The sequence below is a fragment of the Bombina bombina genome, chromosome 5 (genome assembly GCF_027579735.1).
Source record: "Bombina bombina isolate aBomBom1 chromosome 5, aBomBom1.pri, whole genome shotgun sequence".
Classification (NCBI taxonomy): domain Eukaryota; kingdom Metazoa; phylum Chordata; class Amphibia; order Anura; family Bombinatoridae; genus Bombina; species Bombina bombina.
In genome coordinates, this window is record NC_069503.1 from 31,127,313 (window position 1) to 31,139,645 (window position 12,333).

General features: G+C 40.8%; 1 protein-coding gene across 1 annotated transcript; it reads left to right on the forward strand.

Moving 5' to 3' along the window:
• The first annotated feature begins 7,485 nt into the window (after window positions 1-7,485).
• Window positions 7,486-11,418, forward strand: LOC128659754 (gastrula zinc finger protein XlCGF26.1-like). Its single transcript, XM_053713334.1, has one exon. It carries the CDS (start codon window positions 7,530-7,532, stop codon window positions 8,916-8,918), a length of 1,389 nt encoding a protein of 462 aa, XP_053569309.1. The 5' UTR covers window positions 7,486-7,529; the 3' UTR covers window positions 8,919-11,418.
• Window positions 11,419-12,333: the final 915 nt, after the last annotated feature.

Consider the following 12,333-nt stretch of genomic DNA (forward strand, 5'->3'; position numbering starts at 1 on the left):
ATTACTCAGACTTGTCCCCTTCTCTGAATCTGGATCAAGAGACCAGAAATTCTCTTCTATGGTGGCTTTCTCGGCCACATCTGTCCAGGGGGATGCCATTCAGCAGACCAGACTGGACAATCGTAACAACAGACGCCAGCCTTCTAGGTTGGGGTGCCGTCTGGAATTCTCTGAAGGCTCAGGGACAATGGAGTCAGGAGGAGAGTCTCCTGCCAATAAACATTCTGGAATTGAGAGCAGTTCTCAATGCCCTTCTGGCCTGGCCCCAGTTGACAACTCGGGAGTTCATCAGGTTTCAGTCGGACAACATCACGACTGTAGCTTACATCAACCATCAGGGAGGGACAAGAAGCTCCCTAGCAATGATGGAAGTATCAAAGATAATTCGCTGGGCAGAGTCTCACTCTTGCCACCTGTCAGCAATCCACATCCCGGGAGTGGAAAACTGGGAGGCGGATTTCTTAAGTCGTCAGACTTTTCATCCGGGGGAGTGGGAACTTCATCCGGAGGTCTTTGCCCAAATACTTCGACGTTGGGGCAAACCAGAGATAGATCTCATGGCGTCTCGACAGAACGCCAAGCTTCCTCGCTACGGGTCCAGATCCAGGGATCCAGGAGCAGTCCTAATAGATGCCCTGACAGCACCTTGGGACTTCAGGATGGCTTATGTGTTTCCACCCTTCCCGATGCTTCCTCGATTGATTGCCAGAATCAAACAAGAGAGAGCATCAGTGATTCTGATAGCACCTGCATGGCCACGCAGGACTTGGTATGCAGACCTGGTGGACATGTCATCCTGTCCACCTTGGTCTCTACCTCTGACTCAGGACCTTCTGATACAGGGTCCTTTCAAACATCAAAATCTAACTTCTCTGAAGCTGACTGCTTGGAAATTGAACGATTGATTTTATCAAAACGTGGGTTTTCTGAGTCAGTTATTGACACCTTAATTCAGGCTAGGAAGCCTGTTACCAGAAAGATTTACCATAAAATATGGCGTAAATACCTATACTGGTGTGAATCCAAAGGTTACTCTTGGAGTAAGGTTCGGATTCCTAGGATATTGTCTTTTCTACAAGAGGGTTTAGAAAAGGGTTTATCTGCTAGTTCATTAAAGGGACAGATCTCAGCTCTGTCTATTCTGTTACACAAACGTCTTTCAGAAGGGCCAGACGTTCAGGCTTTTTGTCAGGCTTTAGCAAGGATTAAGCCTGTGTTTAAGACTGTTGCTCCACCATGGAGTTTAAATCTTGTTCTAAACGTTTTACAGGGCGTTCCGTTTGAACCCCTCCATTCCATTGATATAAAGTTGTTATCTTGGAAAGTTCTATTTTTAATGGCTATTTCCTCGGCTCGAAGAGTCTCGGAGTTATCGGCCTTACATTGTGATTCTCCTTATTTGATTTTTCATTCGGATAAGGTAGTTCTGCGTACTAAACCTGGGTTCTTACCCAAGGTAGTCACTAACAGGAATATCAATCAAGAGATTGTTGTTCCTTCTTTGTGTCCAAATCCTTCTTCAAAGAAGGAACGTTTACTTCATAATCTGGACGTAGTTCGTGCCCTAAAATTTTACTTACAGGCAACTAAGGAATTTCGACAAACGTCTTCTCTGTTTGTCGTGTACTCTGGACAGAGGAGAGGTCAAAAGGCTTCGACAACCTCTCTTTCTTTTTGGCTTCGTAGTATAATACGTTTAGCTTATGAGACTGCTGGACAGCAGCCTCCTGAAAGAATTACAGCCCATTCTACTAGAGCTGTGGCTTCCACTTGGGCCTTCAAGAATGAGGCCTCTGTTGAACAGATTTGCAAGGCTGCAACTTGGTCTTCACTTCATACTTTTTCCAAATTTTACAAATTTGACACATTTGCTTCCTCGGAGGCTATTTTTGGGAGAAAGGTTCTTCAGGCAGTGGTTCCTTCTGTATAAAGAGCCTGCCTATCCCTCCCGTCATCCGTGTACTTTTGCTTTGGTATTGGTATCCCAGAAGTAATGATGACCCGTGGACTGATCACACTTAACAGAAGAAAACATAATTTATGCTTACCTGATAAATTCCTTTCTTCTGTAGTGTGATCAGTCCACGGCCCGCCCTGTTTTTAAGGCAGGTATTTATTTTTAAATTATACTCCAGTCACCACTACACCCTTGGTTCCTCCTTTCTCGTTTTTGTCCTTGGTCGAATGACTGGGGGTGACGTAGAGGGGAGGGGCTATATGCAACTCTGCTGGGTGAATCCTCTTGCACTTCCTGTTGGGGAGGAGTAATATCCCAGAAGTAATGATGACCCGTGGACTGATCACACTACAGAAGAAAGGAATTTATCAGGTAAGCATAAATTATGTTTTTACCCTCGCATCAATCGGAATTGGCTGTAAGGGAAGGGCTGTCTGAGGGTGAAATTTCAGATTCAGGAAAAATTTCTCAACAGGCAGAACCTGATCTAGTGGCATTTAAGTTTAAACTAGAACATCTCCGCGCTTTGCTTAAGGAGGTATTAGCTACTCTGGATGACTGTGATTCCATGGTAGTACCAGAGAAGTTGTGCAAATTGGACAAATTTTTAGAGGTCCCAGTGCACGACGACGCTTTTCCAATACCTAAGAGGGTAGCGAACATAGTGGAAAAGGAGTGGGAGAAGCCAGGTGTACCCTTTGCCCCACCTCCTATATTTAAGAAAATGTTTCCCATAGTAGACCCTAGAAGGGACGCATGGCAAACGGTCCCGAAGGTTGAGGGAGCTGTTTCAACACTAGCGAAGCGCACAACTATTCCTAAAGAGGACAGCTGCGCTTTCAAAGATCCTATGGATAAAAAATTGGAAGGATTGCTTAAAAAGATTTTTGTTCAGCAAGGGTTCATCCTTCAACCAGCTACGTGTGTTATTACTGTCACTTCAGCGGCGTCCTTTTGGTTCGAAGAACTAGAAAGGTCGCTCCAGAAAGAGACTTCCTATGAAGAAGTCATGGACAGAATTCACGCATTAAAGTTAGCTAATTCCTTTATATTGGATGCCGCCTTTCAAATAACGAAATTGGCGGCGAAAAACTCAGGTTTTGCTATAGTAGCGCGGAGGGCGCTTTGGCTAAAATCCTGGTCGGCAGATGTGTCGTCCAAGACTAAGTTACTGAATATTCCTTTCAAGGGTAAGACCCTTTTTGGGCCGGAATTGAAGGAAATTATTTCAGACATCACTGGGGGTAAGGGCCATGCCCTCCCACAGGATAGGCCTTTTAAGGCTAAGAACAAGTCTAATTTTCGTTCCTTTCGCAATTTCAGGAACGGACCGGCTAATAACTCCACTGCCGCTAGACAAGAAGGTAACGCGGCCCAGCCCAAACCCGCTTGGAAGCCCATGCAAGGCTGGAACAAGGGTAAACAAACCAAGAAACCTGCTGCTGCTACCAAGACAGCATGAAGGGGTAGCCCCCGATCCGGGACCGGCTCTGGTAGGGGGCAGACTATCTCTCTTCACTCAGGCTTGGGCAAGAGATGTTCTGGATCCCTGGGCACTAGAGATAGTTTCCAAGGGATACCTGTTAGAATTCAAGGGACTTCCTCCAAAGGGAAGGTTCCACCTGTCTCGCTTATCTTCAGACCAGATAAAGAAACAGGCATTCTTACATTGTGTAAGAGACCTATCAAAGATGGGAGTGATAAACCCAGTCCCCTCCGGGGAACAAGGTCTAGGTTTTTACTCAAACCTGTTTGTGGTTCCCAAAAAAGAGGGAACTTTCAGGCCAATTTTGGATTTAAAGATATTAAACAAGTTCCTCAGAGTTCCATCCTTCAAGATGGAAACCATTCGGACAATCTTACCGACAATCCAGCAGGGTCAATTTTTGACTACCGTGGATCTAAAGGATGCGTATCTGCATATCCCAATCCACAAATCTCATCATCAGTTCCTGAGGTTCGCCTTTCTGGACAAACATTACCAGTTTGTGGCTCTTCCATTCGGTTTAGCCACCGCTCCCAGAATTTTCACAAAGGTGCTAGGGTCCCTTCTAGCGGTCCTAAGGCCGAGGGGCATCGCTGTAGCACCTTATCTAGACGACATCCTAATCCAAGCGTCGTCCCTTTCCAAAGCGAGGGCTCATACAGACATTGTGTTGGCCTTTCTCAGATCTCACGGGTGGAAGGTGAACATAGAAAAAAGTTCACTGTCACCGTCCACAAGGGTTCCTTTTCTGGGAACAATAATAGATTCTGTGGAAATGAAGATCTTTCTCACAGAAGTCAGAAAGGCAAAGCTTCTAAAAGCTTGTCGAGTTCTTCATTCTATTCCTCAACCCTCCATAGCTCAATGCATGGAAGTAATAGGACTAATGGTCGCAGCAATGGATGTGGTTCCTTTTGCTCGAATTCATCTAAGACCATTACAGCTATGCATGCTCAATCAGTGGAATGGGGACTATACAGACTTGTCTCCCCAAATTCAAGTAGATCAGGTAACCAGGGACTCACTTCTCTGGTGGTTGACCCAGGATCACCTGTCTCAGGGAATGAGTTTCCGCAGAACGGAGTGGGTCATCGTCACGACCGACGCCAGCCTCTTGGGGTGGGGAGCGGTCTGGGACTCCCTGAAAGCTCAGGGCCTATGGTCGCGGGAAGAGTCGCTTCTCCCGATAAACATTTTGGAACTAAGAGCTATATTCAATGCGCTCCTGGCTTGGCCTCAGCTAGCGGAAGCCAGGTTCATAAGATTTCAGTCGGACAACATAACGACTGTTGCGTACATCAATCATCAGGGGGGAACAAAGAGTTCCCTAGCGATGAAGGAAGTAACCAAGATAATCCAATGGGCAGAGAATCACTCCTGCCATCTATCTGCTATTCACATCCCAGGAGTAGACAACTGGGAGGCGGACTATTTGAGTCGTCAGACTTTCCATCCGGGGGAGTGGGAACTCCATCCGGAGGTCTTTGCTCAGTTAACCCAATTATGGGGCATTCCAGACATGGATCTAATGGCGTCCCGTCAGAACTTCAAGATACCTTGCTACGGGTCCAGATCCAGGGATCCCAAGGCGACTCTAGTGGATGCATTAGTGGCGCCTTGGTCGTTCAACCTAGCATATGTGTTTCCACCGTTTCCTCTCCTTCCCAGGCTCATAGCCAGGATCAAACAGGAGAAGGCCTTGGTGATTCTGATAGCTCCTGCGTGGCCACGCAGGACTTGGTATGGAGACCTGGTGAATATGTCATCGGCTCCACCATGGAAGCTACCTTTGAGACAGGATCTTCTAGTACAAGGTCCATTCGAACATCCAAATCTAGTTTCTCTGCAGCTGACTGCTTGGAAATTGAACGCTTGATTTTATCCAAGCGTGGGTTTTCAAATTCTGTGATAGATACTCTGGTCCAAGCCAGAAAACCTGTGACTAGAAAGATTTACCATAAAATATGGAAAAGATATATCTGTTGGTGTGAATCCAAAGGATTCTCCTGGAGTAAGATTAAAATTCCAAAGATTCTCTCCTTTCTCCAAGAAGGTTTGGATAAAGGGTTGTCAGCTAGTTCTCTAAAAGGACAGATTTCTGCATTATCCGTCTTGTTGCACAAACGACTGGCAGCTTTGCCAGATGTACAAGCTTTTGTTCAGGCTTTGGTTAGAATCAAGCCTGTTTACAGACCCATGACTCCTCCTTGGAGTCTAAATTTAGTTCTTTCAGTTCTTCAAGGGGTTCCGTTTGAACCTTTACATTCCATAGATATTAAGTTATTATCTTGGAAAGTTCTGTTTTTGGTTGCTATTTCTTCTGCTAGAAGAGTTTCTGAATTATCTGCTTTGCAGTGTAATCCACCATATCTGTTTTTTCATTCAGATAAGGTTGTTTTGCGTACTAAGCCTGGTTTTCTTCCAAAAGTTGTTTCCAACAAGAACATCAACCAGGAAATAGTTGTTCCTTCTTTGTGTCCGAATCCAGTTTCAAAGAAGGAACGTTTATTACACAATTTAGATGTTGTTCGTGCTTTAAAGTTCTATTTAGAAGCAACAAAAGATTTTAGACAAACCTCATCTTTGTTTGTCGTTTACTCTGGTAAGAGGAGAGGTCAAAAAGCTACTGCTACCTCTCTCTCTTTCTGGCTGAAAAGCATTATCCGCTTGGCTTATGAGACTGCCGGACGGCAGCCTCCTGACCGTATCACAGCTCACTCTACTAGGGCTGTGGCTTCCACATGGGCCTACAAGAACGAGGCTTCTGTTGACCAGATATGTAAGGCAGCAACTTGGTCTTCTCTGCACACTTTTGCCAAATTCTACAAATTTGATACTTTTGCTTCTTCGGAGGCTATTTTTGGGAGAAAGGTTTTGCAAGCTGTGGTGCCTTCCGTTTAGGTAACCTGATTTGCTCCCTCCCTTCATCCGTGTCCTAAAGCTTTGGTATTGGTTCCCACAAGTAATGGATGACGCCGTGGACCGGACACACCAATGTTGGAGAAAACAGAATTTATGCTTACCTGATAAATTACTTTCTCCAACGGTGTGTCCGGTCCACGGCCCGCCCTGGTTTTTTAATCAGGTTGAAAATTTTTTCTTTATACACTTCAGTCACCACGGCACCCTATAGTTTCTCCTTTTTCTCCTAACCGTCGGTCGAATGACTGGGGGGCGGAGCCAGAGGGGGAGCTATATGGACAGCTCTTGCTGTGTGCTCTCCTTGCCTTTCCCTGTGGGGGAGAATATTTCCCACAAGTAATGGATGACGCCGTGGACCGGACACACCGTTGGAGAAAGTAATTTATCAGGTAAGCATAAATTCTGTTTTAATCTGAAGTATAAATGCAAGAATAGCATGACTATTATACAGATATCTGTTTTCTTTTTACTTATATGGTAATTTCGGAGGTAAATCTATAACAGTCATTTTTTTGTTTCTTTGTATGTTGTGAATGACTTTCTGGAAAAAAAGAAAAATGAATAAAAAGTTAAAAAAAAAAAAAAAAGTATTAAACTAATAAAGTTTTTGGCTGTTTATATAATTAGAACAACCACAACCGAAAGCTAAGAAATATCATAAGATCACTGCTTCTTACCCTCTCAAAACATCTCACACTGATGATTAGTCTGAGATGATTAAGACATCATGTTCTCCCCCAACTGGTTGATCTTAAGACAGGCAGCACTGTATCTGCAGTTGCTTGTGCAATGTTAAATGAGGAAGCTGGATGCCACCTCTCTTGACCATAATACATATGTACTTGTTCCCTGGCTGAGAACATCCACACGCATCTTGTTTAATGCGGCCCTATACCTTGTTTTCATCAGTAATCAGTAATTTAGGTTACAATGTTGAAGGGATGTTTGCATTCTATGTCATGCTTTTTTAATTTGGGATATACAGGTAAATAAATTTAAAAATACAAAACAGAAGACATTTTTTGAGTATAATAAAGTGTTTTTTAATTGAGATGGATTATATTATAAAGAATAAACATTCTTATTTTTCTTTATTCCACTTCTTTTTATGTAGACAAACACATCAATAGTTCATATCCATCCTTCACTACAGGAAGCATCAGAATGAAACCGCAAATTCCAATAGTCTTAGACACCAATGACTATTCACAAACATTGGGGAAATCACAGCAGATATTTAAAGAAGATGGTGAATTGGCAGGAACTGGGCAGCAATCATTATGTACAGAGAGTAATTTAGTCATCAAACAAGAGGACAACATTTATGACTTATCTAGTGAAATTATTATCCCAGAGGATAAACCACACATATGTACTGAGTTTTCAAAACATATCAAAGAAGGGAAAAGTCTGCATTCTAGCCAAATAATTCATACAAAGGAGCAACCTTTCAAATCTACAGAATGTGAGAAAAGCGTTAGATGGAAGTTTCATCCACTAGAACACTACAAAATTCACACAAGTGAGAAACCACACACATGCCCTGTGTGCGGCAAATGTTTTACACGAATGAATAATCTGAAAAGTCATGAAAGGATTCACACAGGGGAAAAGCCGTTCACATGTACAGAGTGTGGGAAAAGTTTTACACGAATGGATAATCTGAAAAGTCATGAAAGGATTCACACAGGAGAAAAGCCTTTCACATGTACAGAGTGTGGAAAATGTTTTACACAAAAAAGTGATCTGAAAAAGCATGAAAGGATTCACACAGGGGAAAAGCCTTTCACATGTACAGAGTGTGGGAAATGTTTTACAGAGAAGAGTCATCTGAAATATCATGAAAGGAGTCACACAGTAGAAAAGCCTTTCACATGTACCGAGTGTGGGAAAAGTTTTACACATATGAATAATCTGAAAACTCATGAAAGGATTCACACAGGAGAAAAGCTATTCACATGTACAGAGTGTGGAAAAAGTTTTACACAAATTAGTAATCTAAAATATCATGAAAGGAGTCACACAGGAGAAAAGCCTTTCACATGTACAGAGTGTGGAAAAAGTTTTACACAAAAGAGTAGTCTGAAAACTCATGAATGGATTCACACAGGAGAAATGCCTTTCACATGTACAGAGTGTGGAAAAAGTTTTACACGAATGGATCATCTGAAAACTCATGAAAAGATTCACACAGGAGAAAAGCCTTTCACATGTACAGAGTGTGGAAAAAGTTTTACAGAAAAGAGTGAACTGAAAAGGCATGAAAGGATTCACACCGGAGAAAAGCCTTTCACATGTACAGAGTGTGGAAAAAGTTTTACACAAAAGAGTATTCTGAAAAGTCATGAAAGGATTCACACAGGGGAAAAGCCTTTCACATGTACAGAGTGTGGAAAAAGTTTTACAGAAAATAGTAGTCTGAAAAAGCATGAAATGATTCACACAGGAGAAAAGCCTTTCACATGTACAGTGTGTGGAAAACGTTTTACACATACAAGTAATCTTAAAACTCATGAAAGGAGTCACAAGGGAAGAAACCTTTCACATGTTTAGAAAGTGGAAAAAAGGTTTTTATTGAAATCGGATATCACAAAACACCAAATATTTACACACCAATAAACTTTATATACACAGTATACAACCTTTATACAATTATCCTAAAGAGGACAAACTCTCTAAATAGAAGCATCAAAAAGGATCCTATTGTAAATAATACTTTCTAAATTCCAGTTAAAAAAGCCCCAGATTTTAAGTGCTCCGGTGCACCTCAATTTCTCTCATATAAATGTGATAGAATCCAAACACCACACAGGAACATACAAATCTGTCCTCATCCAGTTTACACAACCATTCACCACCAAAGCACCCCCAGTGTTGTTTATTAATACGTCAGTGTTAGGCATTGTACATTTGATTTACATAGGGGAGGAAATAATTACATTTACGTCTTTATATGAATAGAGTGTTAGAGAATTATATAAACAAGAACATCAGTCTCAAATGATTGACATCTGGGAGATATATTTAATTTGCACATCATGTGGATAAACCTTTTCTTATAGCAATAGATGCTTAGCATTGTACATGTTATATACCAGAGGACTTACTGAGGGGAAACTGATTTTATTTAATGAGACAATATCAGTAACGAGTACATACGTGATCATAATCAGTTTAATTTAAATGGCTACTATAACCTACATGTATACTGGGTATGTAATATGTATGTCATGTTCTGTAACTTGATATTATGTCTGTTAGATGTTTTCATGTTAGTTGGAAGCCACAAGAACTGATAATAGCACATACTGTATATATAAAGGGAACATTATATGTCTGATAAATCCCTTTGTATCAAGAGCACAAGTGTTAGGTATATTTATACCATTGTGTGCATATATCATGTAATGCTGCTTTTTACTATATAATTATATGTAATGTTTTTTTGAACAGCCAATAGGATTTCAGTAGCTTTCATCCTTTTGGCTGATTTTGAAGAATCAAAGGAATTCAAGAGACGCCATATTTAATTGCGTACCTTGAATTTCCTATTCAGTGTGCGGCGGTGATCGTACGAAGAAGATCCTCCACACTCCATGGCTCAGCGGTCTCCGGTCTTCAGTTCCGCGGTACAGGATGAAGAAGGAAGAGGTCCCAGGCTTGGAAGAAGATTGCGGCCGCTTGGAAGAAGACTTCACTGCCGTCTGGAGCAGGATCTTCTCTGCCGGACTTAAGGAACCATGAGTACCTATCTTGGGGTTAGAGTTAGGCTTTTTTTACATTTTGGGGGGTTAATTTTTAGATTAGGGGTTTGGGCCATCTTAAAAGAGCTGAATGGCCCTTTAAGAGCAGTAAAAGATGCCCAATCAAATGCCCCTTTTGGGGGAAATGAGTAGTTTAGATTTTTTTTTTTGAGTTAGGTTATTTTATTTTGGGGGTTTGGTGAGTGGGGGGTTTTACTTTTAAAGGGGGGACTTAGTATTTTTTTTTTTATTGCAAAATCGCTGTTAAACTTAGGGCAATGCCCTGCAAAAGGCCCTTTTTATGTGCTATTTCGCTTAATTTAAACTGTTTATTTTTAAAGTAGTGTTAGGTTTTTTATTTTAATTGTAATTTAGTATTTTAATTTATGTAATGGGGTTAATTTAGGGCATGTTAGGTTAGGGGCTTAGTGATTAGTTATTTGCGTATTGGCGTTTGGTGGTTTAGGGCTTAATAGATTTATTAGGGTAATTGCAATGTGGGTTAATGGTGGTTTAGGGGTTAATAGATTTATTAGGGTAATTGCAATGTGGGTTAATGGCGGATTAGGAGTTAATAGATTTATATAGATACTTTGCGTTATGGGGCATTGCGGCTTAGGGGTTAATACATTAGTTATTGCAGGGGGGTTGCGGTTGAGAGGTAGATATTGTGCATGCATTAGTTTTTTTAGTTTTTTTAACAGCGAGCGACAAATAAAATATAGTGCGGCACCGTATTTGCGATCTAGTGTAGTGTAAGGTCGGGTTACCATAGTAACCTATTCATTTTTGCGACATTCATATCGGGTGGAAACGTTTACTCAACGCTAACTTACACCTACACGAAATGGGCAACCACACACAAAGTGGTAACCGCTTCAATGGAAACCTGGTACTAAAATGGAGCTGTAAATTACTTTTAGCTGTCGGCCGCTTCTGTAGCTTAAGGCTCTATTTTTAATGGCTCAATGGAAGCAAGCCCATGGTAGGTAAATCACTATAACTATTCCTTTAAAAAAAAAATATTTGCTAAATAGTGGTAGATGTGGATTATTTGTTACTTAAGGGAGTAATAGGATTTCTCAATCTTACAGTCCTCACCTCCTGTTTCTCAACCTCCTACCCTTCTAGATTGTAAGTTCCCTTGGGAATAGGGCCCTCAATTCCTCCTGTATGTGTTTATACATTTTTTGTCCTGTCTCTTACAAGTTTCATATCATTGTTTTATTTAAACAAACTGTACCCATGGACAGCGCTACGGAATATGTTGGCACTTCATAAATAAAGTATAATAATAATAATAATTAAAACTCTGTGAACCGACAAGTTTTGTAGGGTGATATGATTACACACCTTACTTTAATACTATATTTTAATAGTTATCCCTGTCCCTTTGTCTTCTCATATTGCTTAGGATTATTCCAGTAGTTATGTAATTGCCACACATGATTAACTTACACTATGACAAATATCTGTGTAATTTTTTTTAAATATATTTTTATTGAGGCTGAAAAAGACAGTACAAAATTGCTGCATATACAGCTAGTATAAAACAAATGGTAACAATCAACAAAGTCCTTGTAATACATAACATTGCGAGATATTCATACTGTAGTACTGCACATATAGCAAGGTAATATTAAATCAACCTCAGATTTTCTTAACATTAGCAAGTAAGTATCACCTTCCATAGAACTGATAAAGTATTGAATATAATATAAGGTATAGAATACAATATAATATATGATATAAACGATATAAACTCCCTTAGTTATAAAAAAGAATATGGCGAAGCCTTCAGGCTAATACAGTGAAACATTAATGGACTCTTGATCTCAAAGGAGGCAACCGAGAGATGCCTTAAAACTGAAGGCCTAGTTGATAAGTAATGATGATCAGACCTGCTGATCTAGGTAGGATAGATAGATTTAACACTTTGGTATTATGTAAGAATGAATACTAAGGGAGTAGTAGGGGTTGCGGTATAGGCAAGAGAAGCTGCATATATAGCCCTTCCAATCCAGGAGGTTCATTACATGGGGGGGGGTTATTTTTTTTTAATTATTTATAACCAGCCCATGGTACAATAACAAATAAATCTACGACACCGCGCAGGGTGTGATAAAATAACATAGACTTAGTGATACAGCAGAGTTAAGAACATGCTCCATTAAATACATTAAGTACTGCTGTTCCAAATTCCATTTAGATCTATTAAAAAACTA

Excerpts from the sequence above, each read along its gene's own strand:
- LOC128659754 (XM_053713334.1), top strand. The coding sequence starts at position 7,530 with ATGAAACCGCAAATTCCAATAGTCTTAGACACCAATGACTATTCACAA.